This window comes from Talpa europaea, assembly GCF_964194135.1.
Source record: "Talpa europaea genome assembly, chromosome: 1".
Taxonomy (NCBI): Eukaryota; Metazoa; Chordata; class Mammalia; order Eulipotyphla; family Talpidae; genus Talpa; species Talpa europaea.
The window spans coordinates 63062448-63078453 of NC_140073.1; the positions used below are offsets into that span (position 1 = coordinate 63062448).

The 16006-nt window shown below is 39.1% G+C and overlaps 1 protein-coding gene across 1 annotated transcript in view; it reads left to right on the plus strand.

The window, feature by feature from the left end:
* The window catches only part of UGGT1 (UDP-glucose glycoprotein glucosyltransferase 1), a gene marked incomplete at its 3' end in the record, with an annotated part of 110086 nt that overhangs the window by 40587 nt on the left and 53493 nt on the right, over positions 1-16006 (plus strand). Inside the window, exon 17 of the mRNA XM_084253196.1 lies at positions 5568-5732. Within this exon, the coding sequence (XP_084109322.1) occupies positions 5568-5732 (165 nt within the window). The remainder of the gene's footprint in view (positions 1-5567; positions 5733-16006) is intronic.

Genomic DNA, 16006 nt, shown 5'->3' on the forward strand with positions numbered 1-16006 from the left:
CTACTTTCTGTTGAGGTATTTATAGACTCCTGATAGGTGACATCACAGGATTTGTCTGACTTTTTTCACTTAGCATAATGCACTCAAGGTCCATCCATATTATTGCAAATGGCAGGACTTTGTTCTTTCTCATGACTGAATAATATTTCTAGTATATCTGTAGCATATCTTCTTTATCCACTCATCTGCTGATGGACATTTAAGTTGCTTAGGTCATTTCCATGTCTTGACTATTGTAAATAACGGAGTACAGATATCTCTTAAGAGATCCTGACTTCATTTCCTTTAGATTCATACCCAAAAGTCAGATTACTGGGTCATACTGTAGTTAAAAATTTTTGAGAAACCGTCATACTGTTTTTCCATTTTATTGCACCAACATACTTTTCCATTGATAATATATAAGGATTTCCTTTCTCCCCCTCCTTGCCAGCACTTGTTACCTCTTGTCTTTGATGAGAGCCATTCTGGCAGCTGTGAAATATTTCCCTGTGGTTTTGCTTTGCATTTCTTTGATGATAGTGATAGTGAACACTTCTTAATAAACCTGTTGGCTGTTTAATGGCAAGGTATCTCCATTTCTTTTGCTCATATTGCGTGAATTTCTTAAGTATTTTTTATTAACTCTGCTAGATCCATGATTAGCAAATGTTCTCTTTTGCCTTCTCATCGACTATTTTGTTGGCTGTATCAAAGCAGTCTAGTCTGATATAATTCCACTTCTTTGTTTTTACTTTTGTTGCTTATTCTTTTTTTTATCACATCTAAAAAATTGTGGTAAGAGCATAGATAAGGTGCTTTTTTCCCTATATTTTCTTCTAGGGGTTTATAGTTTCAATCTTATGTTTCAGTCTCAAGTTAATTTTTAGAGTGGTGTGGGTTTATCATATGTAGTCTTTTTTTTATGTGCAAGTATGTTCTTCCTAAACCCGATTCATTAAGTGAATGAATTTACTACAAAATTGAACATATGATTTTTTATCTTTTATTCTGTTAATGTGATCTGTCACATTGATTTATTTATGTGTTTTAAATCATCCTTATGTCCCAGAGATAAATCCCACTTGACTTTATGATCCTTGTAATGATTGCATTTTTCTTGTAATGTCCTTATTTGTCCTTGGTATCAGGGTAATGCTTATCTTATAAAATGAATTTGGGAGTATTTTCACTTCTTTAACTTTTTGGAAGAGTCTGAGTTTTGTCATTGATTCTTTTTTAAGTATTTGGGGGAATTTACCAGAGAAACTAATTAATTCTGACTTCTCTTTTTTGGGAGGTTTTTGTTTACTGATCCAGACTTATTACTTATTAATGATGTACCCAGATTTTATATTTCTTCATGATTCCTTAAAGCTGAAATGACTCGGGTCTCCCCGGTGGCGCAGTGATTGAGCGCTGGGCTGCAAAGCTGCCTGCAGCCTCTGCAGTGCCGGTTTGATCCCCGGCTGCTCGCGAGGGTCCCACATGGCACGCAGACCTCTCCTGCCATCCGCTGCTCCCCTCAGCAGTGTACTTCATCAGTCTGCCTGTTCTGTTCCCCACTCTGGCTCTGTAGAATTCTCTCACCCTCCCGCGCTTCTGACTGAACCCAGTGCATGTATAAATAAATAAATAAATAAATAAATAAATCTTAAAAAAAAAAAAAAAAGCTGAAGTGACTCTTTTATGGGCAGAATGTATTTTTATCTTTTTAATTTTTTTAACCTTTGTAGCCACTCCATGTCTTATAATTATATAATTTAATCCAGTTACATTCAGAGTATTTATTGCTAGGAAAGAATTTACTAATGTCATCTTGTTAGTGTCTTACTCTTGTAATTTTCCTTGTTTGTTCCGTTCTTCCTCTGTTGCTTCCTCTCTTTGTGAATTGATGTTTTCCGTGGTTTTATACTTTGATTTTTTTCCCTCTGCATCTTTTGTGAATCTACGGTAGATTTTTGCTTTGTGGTTACTATCAGGCTTACATAAAATATTTCATTGAAAAAATCTTATAGATAAAAAAATGTATTTTACATAGATAAATTTGAGTGCATTTACAAACTGCATTCTTTTGCTTTCCCCACCCTTTTCTGTTTTTGAAGTCACAGTTTATTTTGTGTATTCATCAACAAATCATTATAGTTATTTTTTTAAAATACTGTTGTTCTTTAACCTTTTTATTTGAGTTAAGTGCTAGCATGCCACCATATTTACAGTTTTAGAATTTCAGAATTTGACTGTACTTTTACCCGTGTGTTGTATATTTTCATATGATTTCAGTTGGTATTACTATCTACCATTTCTTTCATTCGTTATTTTTTCTTCTCTGACTGGATAATTTCAAAGTTCTTGTCTTCTAACTCATAAATTCTTTCTTCTGCTTGATCCATTCTGATGTTAATGTTGTTTAATTTCACCCACTATATTTTTTAAATCCAACCTTTTTTTGGCTTCATTTTTATGATTTTTATCTCTTTGTTAAACTTCTAATTTTATTTTCCTGATTTCATTGAATTATCTTTCTGTGTTTCTTATAGTTCAATTTGTTTCCCTTAAACCAGCTTTTTTGAATTCTTTGTTGAGTGAATCTCAGGTTTCCATGTCTGTGGGATTGGTTATTGGAATATTATTGTGACCCTTTGGTGGTGTCAGGCATTCTTGATTTTGTATATTTCTTGTAGTTTTGCTTGCTTTTTCTTTGCATTTGAATTAACACTTACTTTCTCCATTCGTTAACTGCCTTTGGAAGTTTCAAGCCTGCGAGGAATTCTGAAACTTTGTCTGTAGATATACATGCTCCATACTTGTTTGCGCTTGCACAGAATTATTAAACATTTGTGATTTCTCTTTATTCTATAGTGCAACAGGTTTGGTACTAACTACCGCCTTGTGTTTTCTCCAAAGTAGCACTGAAGAACAAGTTTTTTTTCTCTGCTCTCTGTCTTAAAGATCTGGGCTGGCTCACAGATTTGAGCTGACTTTCTGTGTGTGATCACTAGTCTTTTGGGAAAGGTTACTTTCCTTGGGAAAGGTTACTCACTGCCACTGTTGGAAATGCACAAGGGGAGCTGGCCACAAGCTGGGGGATGTGTGTGGGTGAAGTTATAGAAACATTGGGGGTGCCAGTGGGCCAGATGGATCTGTGTATGGGTTTTATTCACTAGCAGCTAATGAGTATGTTTCTTGACAGAGTCCACATCTCCCTTAAATCCCCTCTGAGAGAACCATCTGCAGCCTTACCAGCCTCTTTCTATGTCCCTCTCCCCAATCATGCAGTTTCTTTCAGTATTCTGGTTGGGTGTGAGAGAGAAATGGGCCTTTGTTTTTTGATAGCATCCCACATAGTTGGGAGGTAGCATGCTAACATTGATCCCCCATGGAGAAATCCCAAGTCCAAGAGATTTTTCTTTTGATCATGGCCATGCTGCATTGCCTTCAGGTAAAGGTGATGTTAATGAAGTCAGACTGTTCCTCTTACCCTCCAGCATGTCCAAACTCATATTTTTTTGCTTCAGTGGTGTGCTGGAACTTCTGTGGAAACTTGGAATTACAAAATTAAAAAAAACTTGGAATTACCCAAATGTGGATGATTAAGACAATATTTTCAGGGACTATAAAATTTGCAGACTAAGGTTGAGAGGAAATTAATGGAATTTTCTCTAATTCATATTTAGAAAATGTTTAACCATGGTTTTTTTTTTTTTTTAATAATAGAGGCATGTTTTATTTATTTATTTGTTTGTTTGTTTGTTTTGTTTATACATGCACTGGGTACAGTCAGAAGCGCGGGAGGGTGAGAGAATTCACCGAGCCAGAGCGGGGAGCAAAACAGGCAGAAGGACCGAAGTACACTGCTGAGGGGAGCAGCAGGCGGCAGGAGAGGTCTGCGTGCCATGTGGGACCCTCCTCCGGTGGCCGGGGAGCAGCCGGGGATCGAACCGGCACCGCAGAGGCTGCGGGCAGCTTTGCAACTCAGCGCTCAACCGCTGTGCCACTGGGGAGGCCCTAACCATGGTTTTCTTTCATCCCATTGAAGAAAGAGTACATATATTACTTTTCAAAATTGTGGATGATTGTTTCAGCAGAAAAATTTACTTGAAAAACATTGAATATAGTGTATAAATTGGGAAAAGATATTTTTACATGTCTTTTATGTATTGAAATCTTGATTTTGCTGAATAATCAAATTGGATTAACTCCTCAATAATTTTTCATATGTGGCTATTTTCAATGTCTGTACAGATTTAGGGGCTCTTCCCATATTAACAAATCATGCTATCTGTATTTATTTATTTTTTAAAAAAAGATTTATTTATTTATTTATACAAGCACTGGGTACAGTCAGAAGCGCGGGAGGGTGAGAGAATTCACCAGAGCCAGAGAGGGTAGCAGAGCAGGAAGAAGGACTGAAGTACACTGCTGAGGGGAGCAGCTGGCGGCAGGAGAGGTCTGTGCGCCATGTGGGACCCTCCTCTGGTGGCTGGGGAGCAGCCGGGGATCGAACCGGCGCTGCAGAGGCTGCGGGCAGCTTCGCAACCCAGCGCTCAACCGCTGCGCCACCAGGGAGGCCCTGTGCTATTTGTATTTAAGCCTCTCAATTTCCTAACTATTCAAGTAGACCTATACTATCAAGGCAAGGGTGTTGTGAGATTCCCAAATGTCCTGAGGATCTAATAATTAGAGAGTGGTACTTCCACATTGAAAGTAAAACTAGGAAAATAGATTCTTTTGAAATGATTTTATTTTTGGGTGAGCAAGAAATGTTGCTATTAATACTTATAAATGTCTGATACTTAAAAGATAAACCAGAAGCTAATTTATGGTAGTCTGTAGTTATATTGCCTATTGTAATAGTTCCTAGCCATGTGTGCCTTTTTAAGTGTAAATTAATTCATTTCAACTGCTCAGTCACCAAATCACCACCTGTGTCTAGTGGCTACAGACCAGGGAGAATATTTACATCATGGCAGGACAGTCTTTCTGTAGTCCAGGTTAGAGTATGTGTAATTCAGGTTGTGTAGCTTAGGCTGCTTAAAATTATCTGCCTTTCCCATCCCATTGTGGTTTTTTGAAAACCCAATAATTCTATGTTAGAGTTACCTAGTAAAATGTTAACAAAGATTTTATTTTGGATTTTTTTTTTAAGATTTATTTATTTATGCAAGAACTGGGGTACAGGCCAGAGGCGTGGGAGGGTGAGAGGATTCACCAGAGACAGAGCGGGGAACAGAACAGGCAGACTGACTGAAATACACTGCTGAGGGGAGAAGTGGGCGAGACAGGAGAGGTCTGCTGTGCCATGTGGGTTGCTCCACAGCTGGTGGGGATCGAACCAGCACTGCAGAGGCTGCGGACAGATTCATAACGCTGTGCTCAACCGCCTGTGCCACCAGGGAGGCCCTTACTTTGGATTTTTAAAAAAAGACACTTCTTTATTTATTGCTTGGTGACCATGTTTCTGTTTTTTGTCTTTTTTTTTTCTTTATTTTTTCCCTTTCTAGGGCATGTATATGTGAAAAATATCCTTTGTTTCATTTATTTCATGAAGGGCAAAAATGTGCTATTTGTGGTCTCTTGCATTTCAGGAAGCAAGAAACTACTATGAGCAGACTGGAGTTGGTCCATTGCCTGTTGTTCTGTTCAATGGAATGCCCTTTGAAAAGGAACAACTAGATCCTGATGAGTTGGAAACCATCACAATGCACAAGATCCTGGAGACTACCACTTTCTTCCAAAGAGCAGTATACTTGGTGAGTGGTATTTTAAGCCTGATTTTGAAAGAGAATGGTTTACTCACATTTTTGTAGTTTCTGTAGCAGGCAGTAAAATTCTTTTAAAATATTACTGTTTTCTTTTTTTTTGAACTATCACTTATGGTTGGTTTACAGACTTCCAGAAATTTCTGTGATAAAGAAAATACAAATGAACCCTTCAGTACATTGTAATTGAAATTGCTAATTTTATTGGCTTTAGGATTAAATGTTAAAGGAGTCTAAAGAACTTAGTTATAAGATACATTTGTTTTAATTGTTAGGAATTTTGACTCTTGAAAGATTTTTGTAGTTATAGTTGAGCTATTCACATACTATAAAACTGAACCTTCTAAAGTGAACAATTCAGAGGTTTTTAGTGTATATAGAGTTATGCAACTATCATCTGTGTCTAATTTCAAAAATTATTAACATCCCCCAAAGAAACTCCACATCCAGGAGCACTTATTTTGCATATTTCCTCCTACCCCTGGCAACAGTGAATCTGCTTTTTGTCTCTAGGATTTGCCTCTTTTGCACATTTTATATGCATGGATTCATACTTGCAGTCTTTTGTGCTTGATTTTCCTTACCTAGCATAGTGCCTTCAAGGTTTCTCCCTCTTGGAACATGTGTCAGTACTTCATTCCTTTTTATGGGCAAGTGATAACTCCTTGAATATGTACATGTTGTTTATCAATTTATCAATAAATACATATTTGAATGTTCCATTTTTTGGCTATTATGAATAATGGTGCTCTAGCTAATTGTGTACACAGTTTTGTGTAGACATATTTTCTTAGTTATCTCAGGTATATACCCAGGAGTGTAATTGCCTACTTGTGTAGTAATTCTGTCTTTAATAGCTTGAAGCCTGTTTTCCAAAGTGGCTGCACCTTTCCTAAATTCCTACCACCAATGTATGCAGGGTCCACTTTCTCCACATTCTAGCCAGTCTGTCTCTGATTGTAGTTTAGTGGGTGTGTAGTGGTATTTCGGTGTGGTTTTGATTTGCACATCTCCGATATCAATAACGTTGAATATTTTCTGTTCTATTGACTGTTTATGTCTTGTTTGGAGAAATGTCAACTCAAATTCTTCACCTGTGTTTAGTTGGGTTATTCGCTTTTTTTATTGTTGAGTTGTAAGTGTTCTTTATTCTGGATACCAGTCCCTTCTATATGTGTGATTTCTAAACATCTCCCATTTTTGTCACTTGTCTTTTTCATTTTATTGAAATATTTTTAAAACACAAATATTTTTAATTACATGTAAGTTCAATTTACTTCCTTTCTTTTGTTGCTTGTCCTATTTAAGAAACTGTTGCTCAATTAGGCATCATGAATATTTATTCCTTTATTATATTATCGTAGACAGAAACTGTCCATTATGTAATCTGTCCTCGTTGCTCTCTACTCGAAGTCACTGCTAACCACTATTCTAATCCCTATCTATAAGGGTATGTCTGTTTTAGGTACTTCATATAAATGGCATCATGCAGTATTTATCCTTTTGTATCTTGCTTATTTTAAGGTTCATAAATGTTGTAGTATGTGTCAGAATTTTCCTGCTGTAAAGTTTGAAGGATACATATACACACACACACACACACACACGCAACATTTTCTTTATCCACTCATATGTTGATGGACATTTGGGTGTGCACACTTTTTGGCTTTTGTGAGTAATGTTTAATGTTGGTGTACAAATATCTGTTCATGTTCCCGCTTTCATTTCTTTTGGATGTATATCTAGAAGTGGAATTGCTAGATCATATGGCAGTTCTATGTTTAACATTTTGGGGAACTGCCAAGCACATTTCTATATGCTTTAACAACCATATCATTTTACATTCCAAAAATTCCATTTTCTCCATATCCTTACCAACACTATTATTTTTATTACAGTCTCTCTAGTTGGTGTGAAGTGCTATCCCATTTTGGTTTTGATTTGCATTTCCTGAATGATTAGTGAAGCTAAGTATTTTGTCATGTGTTTATTGTTCATTGGTATAACTTGTTTGGAGAAATGCACGTTTGTGTCCTTTGCCCACTTTTTACATGGTTGATTCTTCTGTTCTTTTTTTTTTATTAATTTTTAAAAATTTTTTACATCATTGTTCATTTTGAAACAATATTTACTTCCCCCCACCCCCTCAGAAGTAGCCACCATAGAGTTTCCTTCCTTAGTACACCTGTGCGCCATCACCTCAGTCCCCTGTGCTCCTCCCTCCCTCCCTCCCTCTGATCTCTTTCCCTCTTCCTCCCCTGCAGGACGTCTCTGGTTTATAATTGTCCGTTTTTGCTTTGTTGTGTTTTGTACTGTTACTATTTTTTTTACAACTGATGTCTTATTTGATTCCCCTATAGTCCTATGATAAGGAAACCATCTAATACTTTGCTTTTTCCTTCTGGCTTATTTCACTGAGCATCATTCCTTCTAGCTCCATCCACGTTGCTGCAAATAGCATGATTTTATCTTTCTTGATTGCTGAATAATATTCCATTGTGTATATGTACCACATCTTCCTGATCTAGTCATCTATTTTTGGGCATTTGGGTTGTTTCCAGGTTTTACCTATTATAAATAGTGCTGTAATAAACATAGGGTATTCCTTTGGATCAATGTTTTTGTGTCCTTTGGGTAGATCCCTAGGAGTGGAACTGCTGGGTCATATGGTAGGTCCGTTTTTAGTAGACTGAGGAACCCCCAGACAGCTTTACATAGTGCTTGGACCAGTTTGCACTCCCACCAGCAATGTAGGAGAGTTCCTTTTTCACCACGTCTTCGCCAACATTTGTTGTTGCTAGTTTTTTGATATGTGCCATTCTTACTGGCATAAGGTAGTATCTCAATGTGGTTTTGATATGCATTTCCCTGATTATAAGGGATGTTGAACATTTTATCATATGCCTGTCGGCCGTTTGCATTTCCTCTTTGGAGAAATGTCTTTTAAGTTCTTCTGCCCATTTCTTGACTGGATTGTTTATTTTATTTTTGTTGAGTTCTGTGAGTTCTTGGTATATCTTTGTGATCAGTTCCTTATCAGTTGTCTGGGGTATAAAGATTTTTCCTCAGTTAGTGGGGTGTCTCTCTGTTTTGGTTAATGTCTCTTTTGCTGTGCAGAAGCTTTTCAGTGTGATGTAATCCCAGGTGCTTATCCTTTCCTCAACTATTTTTGCTTTGTGTGAGAGTCTTTAAAGATGTTACTGAGATGTATGTCTTGTAGTGTTTTACCTATATTTATTTTATGGTTTCAGGTTTTATGTTCAGTTCTCTCCATTTTGAGTTGATTTTTGTGCACAGTGAGAGGTAGTGGTCTAGTTTCATTTTTTTGCATGTGGTGGTCCAGTTTTCCCAGCACCATTTATTGAACAAACTGTCTGTGTTCCATTGAATATTCTTTGCTGCTTTGTCAAAGATTAGTTGTTCATATAACTGCGGTTTTATTTCTGGGCTCTCTATTTGGTTCCATTGGTCTGTGTGTCTGTTTTTGTTCCAATACCAAACAGTTTTAATTAATATGGCTTTGTAGTATAGCTTGAAGTTTGAAAGTATGATACCTCTTTTCTCCTTTGTTTTCATCAGTAGGGCTTTGGCTATTTGTTTTTTTGTGGTTCCATATGAATTTCATCAGCATTTGTTCTATTTCTTTGAAGAATGTCATTGAGATTTCTATTGGAATAGCATTGAATCTGTATATTGCTTTTGGTAGGATGGACATTTTAATAATGTTAATTCTTCCAATCCATGAGCGGGGGATGTCTTTCCATTTCTTTTTGTCTTCTATTTCTTTTAACAGTGTTTTATAATTTTCTTTGTATAGGTCTTTCACCTCTTTTGTTAGGTTTATTCCCAAGTATTTGATTTTCTTGGTTTCAATTATAAAAAGGATGGTTTTCTTGATTTCTTCTTCTTCAGATTGATTGTGTATAGGAAGGCTACTGTTTTTTGCATGTTGATTTTGTTTCCTGCTACTTTACTGCACTGGTTGATTATTTCATAGTTTTTCTGTGGAGTTTTTAGGGTTCTCTATGTATATTATCATATTGCCTAAAAATAGTGATAGTTTTACTTCTTCTTTCCCTATCGGGATTCCTTGTATGTCTTTCTCTTGTCTTATTGCCCTGGCTAGGACCTCCAGTATTATATTGAAGAGCTGTGGTGAGAGATGACATCCTTGTCTTTTTCCTGATCTTAAAGGACAGGCCTTCAACTTTTCACCATTGAAAATAATATTGGTAGTGGTTTGTCGTATATGCCTTTTATCATGTTAAGGTATGTTCCTTCTATCCCGAGAATTTCAAGGACCTTCATTATAAATGGATGTTGGACTTTGTCAAATGCTTTCTCAGCATCTATTGATCTGATCATATGGCTTTTGTTTTTCTTTTTGTTGATGTGTTGGATCACAGTGATCGATTTTCATATGATAAGCCTCCTTGTGCCCCTGGGATGAATCCCACTGATCATGGTGTACTATCCCTTTGATGCATTGTTGGATTCTGTTGGCAAGGATTTTGGCATCAGTGTTCATTAGAGAGATTGGCCTGCAATTTTCTTTTTGTGTGCCGTCTTTGTTTGGTTTTGGTATTAGTGTAATGTTGGCTTCATGGAACGTATTTGGTAGTATTCCTTCTTTTTCAATTTTTTGAAAGAGTTTGTGTAGAATAGGCACTAATTCACTGCTGAATGTTTGGTAGAATTCATTTGTGAAACCATCTGGACCTGGGCTTTTGGGGAGTGCTTTGATTACTACCTCAGTTTCGCTGCTTATAATTGGTCTGTTTAGTTGTTCTGTTTCTTCTTTGTCCAGCTTTGGATGATTATATTGTTCTAGGAATTTATCCATCTCGTCTAGGTTGTTGAATTTGTTTGCATATAAGTGTTCATAGTAATCTCTGATTATTCTTTTGATTTCTTCTGAGTCTGTTGTGGTTTCTCCTCTTTCATTTATAATCCTATTTATATGTGTTTTCTCACATTTTTTCTTTGTGAGCCTGGCTAGAGGTTTGTCTACTCTGTTTTTTTTTTTTTTCCCCCCAGAGAACCAACTTTAGGTTTCATTGATCTTTTGGATTTTTTTTTTTTTAATTTTCATGTCGTTTATTTCTGCTTTGATTTTTATTATTTCCTTTCTTCTACTGGCGTTAGGGTTTTTTGGTGGTTCTTTTTCTAGCTCTTTGAGATGTGCGATTAGGTTGTTTCTTTTAGTTCTTTCTTATTTCTTGATGTGAGCCTGTGTTGCTATGTTTTTCTCTTATTACTGCTTTTGCTGCATCCCATTCGTTCTGGAAAGTGGTGTCCTCCTTGTTGTTCAACTCAAAGTATTTTTTAATTTTTTCTTTGATCGCCTCAGTCCTGTGGTCTTCCAGTAGTGTGGATTTCAATCTCCATGAATTGGGAGGGCTCCTTGTTTTCTTTTCATGATTTATTTCTAGTTTGATGCCTTTATGATTGGAGAAGATAGTTGGAATGATTTTGATCTTCATGTATCTGTTGATGTTTGTTTTGTGGCCCAGTATGTGATCAATTCTGGAGAATGATCCGTGCGTGCTTGAGAGAAATGTGTACTTAGATATTTTTGGGTGCAGTGTCTTATAGATGTCTGTTAAGTCCATGGGTTTTATGTCTTTATTTAGGGCTCTAGTGTCTTTATTTTTTGTCTCGTTGATCTGTCCATTGGTGAGAGTAGAGTGTTGAAGTCTCCCACTATATATGTATTTTCTTTAATGTCTGTTTTCAGAGCTGATAGTAATTATCTAATGTATTTTGGTGCTCCTTCATTTGCTGAGTATATGTTGATGAGTGTTATTTCTTTCTGGTGTATTATCCCCTTGATCATAATGTAGTGTCTGTCTTGTCTCTTTTTACCTTTTTTAATTTGAAGTGTATTTCATCTGATATAAGTATAGCTGTCCTGCTTCTTTTTTGGCCCATTTGCTTCTAGGATTGTTTTCCAACCTTTTACTTTTAGTCTGTGTTTATCTTTTGTGGTTAAATGTGTTTCCTGGAGACAGCAGAAGATTGTTTTTGGTTTTTTAATCCAGCCTGCTACACTGTGTCTTTTTATTGATGAATTTAATCCATTTACATTTAGAGTTAATATTGACTAGTTGGCATCTGTATTTGCCATGTCAATGCTTTCTCAGCATCTATTGATTTGTCTTCTTTGTGATTTTATTCCTTGCTTTATTCTGTTCTTCTTGTTCATTCCTCTGTTGGTTTTGGCTTTAGGACTTCTTGCAGAATTTTTTGGAGTGGGGGTTTAGCGGTAATGAATTTCTGGAGTTTCTGTTTGTCTGAGAAGGTCCACATTTTTTCTTCCTAGAGGAAGGAGAGCTTTGCAGGGTAAGGTATTCTTGGTTGGCATTTGCTGTGTTGAAGTTTGCTGAATATGTTACTCCATCTCTTCTTTCCTGTAGTGTTTCTTCAGAAAAGTCTGAAGTTAACCTGATTGGTTTTCCCTTGTAAGTTATCTGTTTCTTCCCCTTGCCAGTTTCGTTATTTTTTCCTTGTCTTGGACTCTTGCAAGCTTTACTATTATGTGTCTTGCTGTAGTTTTCTTTTCATTGTGTAATTGGGTGTTCTCGCTTCTTGTATGTCTTTATTTGTCTATTTTTTCATGCTTGGGAAGTTTTCTTCAATTATCTCCTGGATGATTTCTCAGTTCCTTTGTCTCTCTCCTCACCTTCTCAAATTCCTATAACTCTTACATTTCCTCTCTCCATGGAGTCTGATAATTGTCGAAGAATGTCTTCATACTTCTTCCTTTGCAGTTCTCTCTCCTTTTCTCTTTTGGCTCTTTATTTCTGTATCTTCGATAGTACTACTCCATTCTTTCATTTCATCGATTTGTTTTCATTGCTTTTCCCTGAGTTCTTTATCTCCTCTAGTAATCTTTTAATCTCCTGCATTTCTTTTCTTTCCTTTCTTGAGGTCTCAATTTTGTACTTCAGTTCAGTGATTATTTGTCTCAAATCATTTTTTCCTTTTTGTTTTCTTTCTGCTTTTTATGATGATCATTAATTCTCTATTTGACAGGCCGAGATGTTCTTCCATGTCATTGTTGAGCTGTGGTGATTTTTTCTTTTTGTGGTGTGGCCTCCTCCTGCGGGCTTGCTTAGCTGTTTGTATTTTTCCTTCTCCCTGCTGTTTGCTTTGTAATTAGTTCTATGAGTGGGGACGTTGTGCCACTGGTGTTGGCGGGCATCTCTTTGGGGTGCTCCTGCAGTGGTGTCGGAAACTGTTTACCAGACGGAGTCTGGCACTGGTAGGCCAAAGCTTCACGAGGGAGTTGATGCTGTGTGGCTGGGCAGTGTGCCTTACAGTTCCCTCCCTCTGTATTTACTCAGTTCCAGCAGGGAATCAGCTAGTTAGTGATTTTGTTCTGGTCACTAGGTGACGCCAGAGACCTGTACTTGCTGACCTGTGCTTTTTCCCAGTGGTTCTCTGAGAAAATGGGAGGGGGGGAACCTCAACACAGGGGCTACTGCTTATGCAGGGTGCTGTGTCTGCCCATGTTCACCCGGTGCTGTGCCTGCAGCTTTGTGGATCCCGCACCCTGAATTCTGCACTCTAGATCTCAGTTCCATGGCTATCAGATCCAAAATGCCAGCTGCTACTCTGTGCAGTGCCTGCTGCTATGGCACGCCCCATGCCTGGATCCTGCGCCTGGCTCTCCGTTCCAGTAGGGGGTCTTGCTCCCTGCCTTGTTTCCCTCCTCACCCCGTTTGCGTGGCCCACCCTCTCAGAGCCCGAGATTGTTTTGGGGTCCCTGGCTTCCAACCATTAGGGAGTCGGTGATTGTGTTTTGGTCACCAGGTGGACCAGAGATCGTTCCTAGTGCCCTTCCAGAACTGCGTCTCCCCCGTGGGTCTCCGAGGAACAGAGTGGGGTGGTGTGGCGTGCCTCAAGAACATGGGGTGCTGTGTCTGCCCTGTGCCCCGCTGTCGTGGGGATCCCAGGCCCAAATTTCGTGCCCGGCACTCAGTTCCGAAGCCCTCAGGTGCGGGTGCAGCGGGAGCGCAGGTCAGTGTCCACAGAAGTGCGCCCTCCGCGCCCTCTCCCATGCCGGGCACCTGGCTCTGACATTCAGGGGGGCGGTTCACCGCTGCAAGGACTCCCGCGCCCCCCTCGAGCCTCGGGCGGGGACCTGGGCAGCCGCGGCCCCTCTGCTGTTGGAGCGACTTCCCCATGCCCCGACGGCTGACCGTGGCTCCTCACGGGTCTCTCAGCGGGTCCGTGTCCTCCTCGACGGCGGGCACAGGGCCTGCAGCGGCTCCTGTACACTCCCTGCCCCGCGCGTCTGTCCACCCCCGGCCCCGTAGGTCTCTCCATCCCTGACCTGCTTGTCTGTCCACCCCGGCCCGCGCGTCTGTCCACCCCTGACCCGCGCCATCTGGCCACCCCTGACCCGCGCGTCTGTCCACCCCTGACCTGTGCGTCTGTCCACCCCCTGCCCTGCGTCTGTCCACCCTGGCCCTGAGTGTCTGTCCATCCCTGCCCTGTGTGTCTGTCCACCCCCTGCCCTGCGTCTGTCCACCCCGGCCCGGGCATCTGTCCACCCTTGCCCTGCGTGTCGGTGCTTGGCTCTTGTCGTCCTCATCATCCTCCTGTGGGCGCCGGCTCCGGGGGCGGCAGGGCTGAGCCTCTCCTCATCCCCTTATGGCTGCTTCCTCCTCGGGGTTCCCAGAGTCTCCCCTTTGTCTACATTTTCTTTCATAATCTGACCATATACATGCATGATTTACAGTGTTATTTCTAATCATTTCTTTTGTTTTCATTTTGAATTTGGCCACAGTCATATTTTCCCCCGTTTTTCAGGTCTTGTCAGGGCTCAGGAAAATTCCCCCACTCTTCTGGCTCTTTGACTTCTAGAGTTGGACAGGCAAATAAATTAACATCAGAAAGATTAGTAGGAGAAAAAAACATCAAATTTAATTACATGTGGAGAATTTACATGACTGTAAATTCTAAAGTAAATGGAGCAAACCAGGGGTTTACAGCCTGTTCTCAGGGGCCTGGGGCACCAGGGAGGGAGGGGGTGTGAGGGGGACATGACTTCATGTGACAAAACCTTGCCTCTAGATGTTTGCCCTACATTAAGTTAGATTTCTTTGATAAAAAAAGTTATCAAAGAATTTTAAAAGTAGCTGTTGATTGTGCTAAGTGTTAGTACATTCACACAGAAAAAGAAGTCATTGGCTAAATCCCATTGTTTATCTTCTCATGAATAAGGATAGGTCCTAGCAGTTTTGTTAAGGAAATTTTTCCTTTCTGTAAGTGATAATCAGTGAAAAGATAAAGATGGCTAAAAAATTTATGCTCTCTAGCCCCCATTAAAAAGTTAATTCAACATTGTTGGATGTAAAAATTCGGAAGATTTTTTATCTTGTTTTTCAGATATGTGCATATTTCTTTTTAAAAAGAATGATGTTTCAAATATCATGCCCACATAGAATCTAGTTGTCCTCTGCTTTCCCTTGTATTGCCAGTGAGAAGTTCAATTTGGTCTAGATAAAAAGTTTTAATTTTAAATATTGTTACGGAAAATAACTTGTTATTATACAGAGTTAGAAAATACCAAATTCTGGAAAATATTAAAGTATGTAATTAGAAAGTTCTTCTCTAACTCAATCTATAGAGAAATTTGTCATGTATCTTTGAGTGTGTGTGTGTATTTGCGTATACTCACATGCTCATTTTTACCTGACCTTTCTAGTAATATATCTTAGCTTTGCATTTCTGAACAAGCAATTCTTTCCTGGTACTTTTAGAATGTGGCATAGTATCCCATTTTAAGGAATGAGCAGTTATTCCTCTAATTCTGGATGTTGCTTTTAGATTTTTACTATTATTAAAAATGCTGAATCTTGGGACTCCCCTGGTGGTGCAGGTGGTTGAACGCTGCGCTGTGAAGCTGTCCACAGCCTCGGCAGTGCCAGTGAGGGTCCCACATGGCGTGCAGACCTCTCCTGCTGCACCCACTGCACCCCTCAGCAGTGTATTTCGTCAGTCTGCCTGTTCTGTTCCCTGCTTTGTTTCTGGTGAATCCTCTCACCCTCCCGCACATCTGGCCTGTACCCCGGTTCTTGTATGAATAAATAAATAAATATTTTTAAAAAATGCTGACTCTTCTTACTTCTTTGTCTTCATTGGTCTTCCTCTTCTTTCATCTTCCTCTTCCTTATCCCCCCTCTTTCCTCCATTGTGTGCTTTTGCCTTCTTTTTCATAAGTTAGTTGTCCATATATGGGTGGATTTATTTCTCAC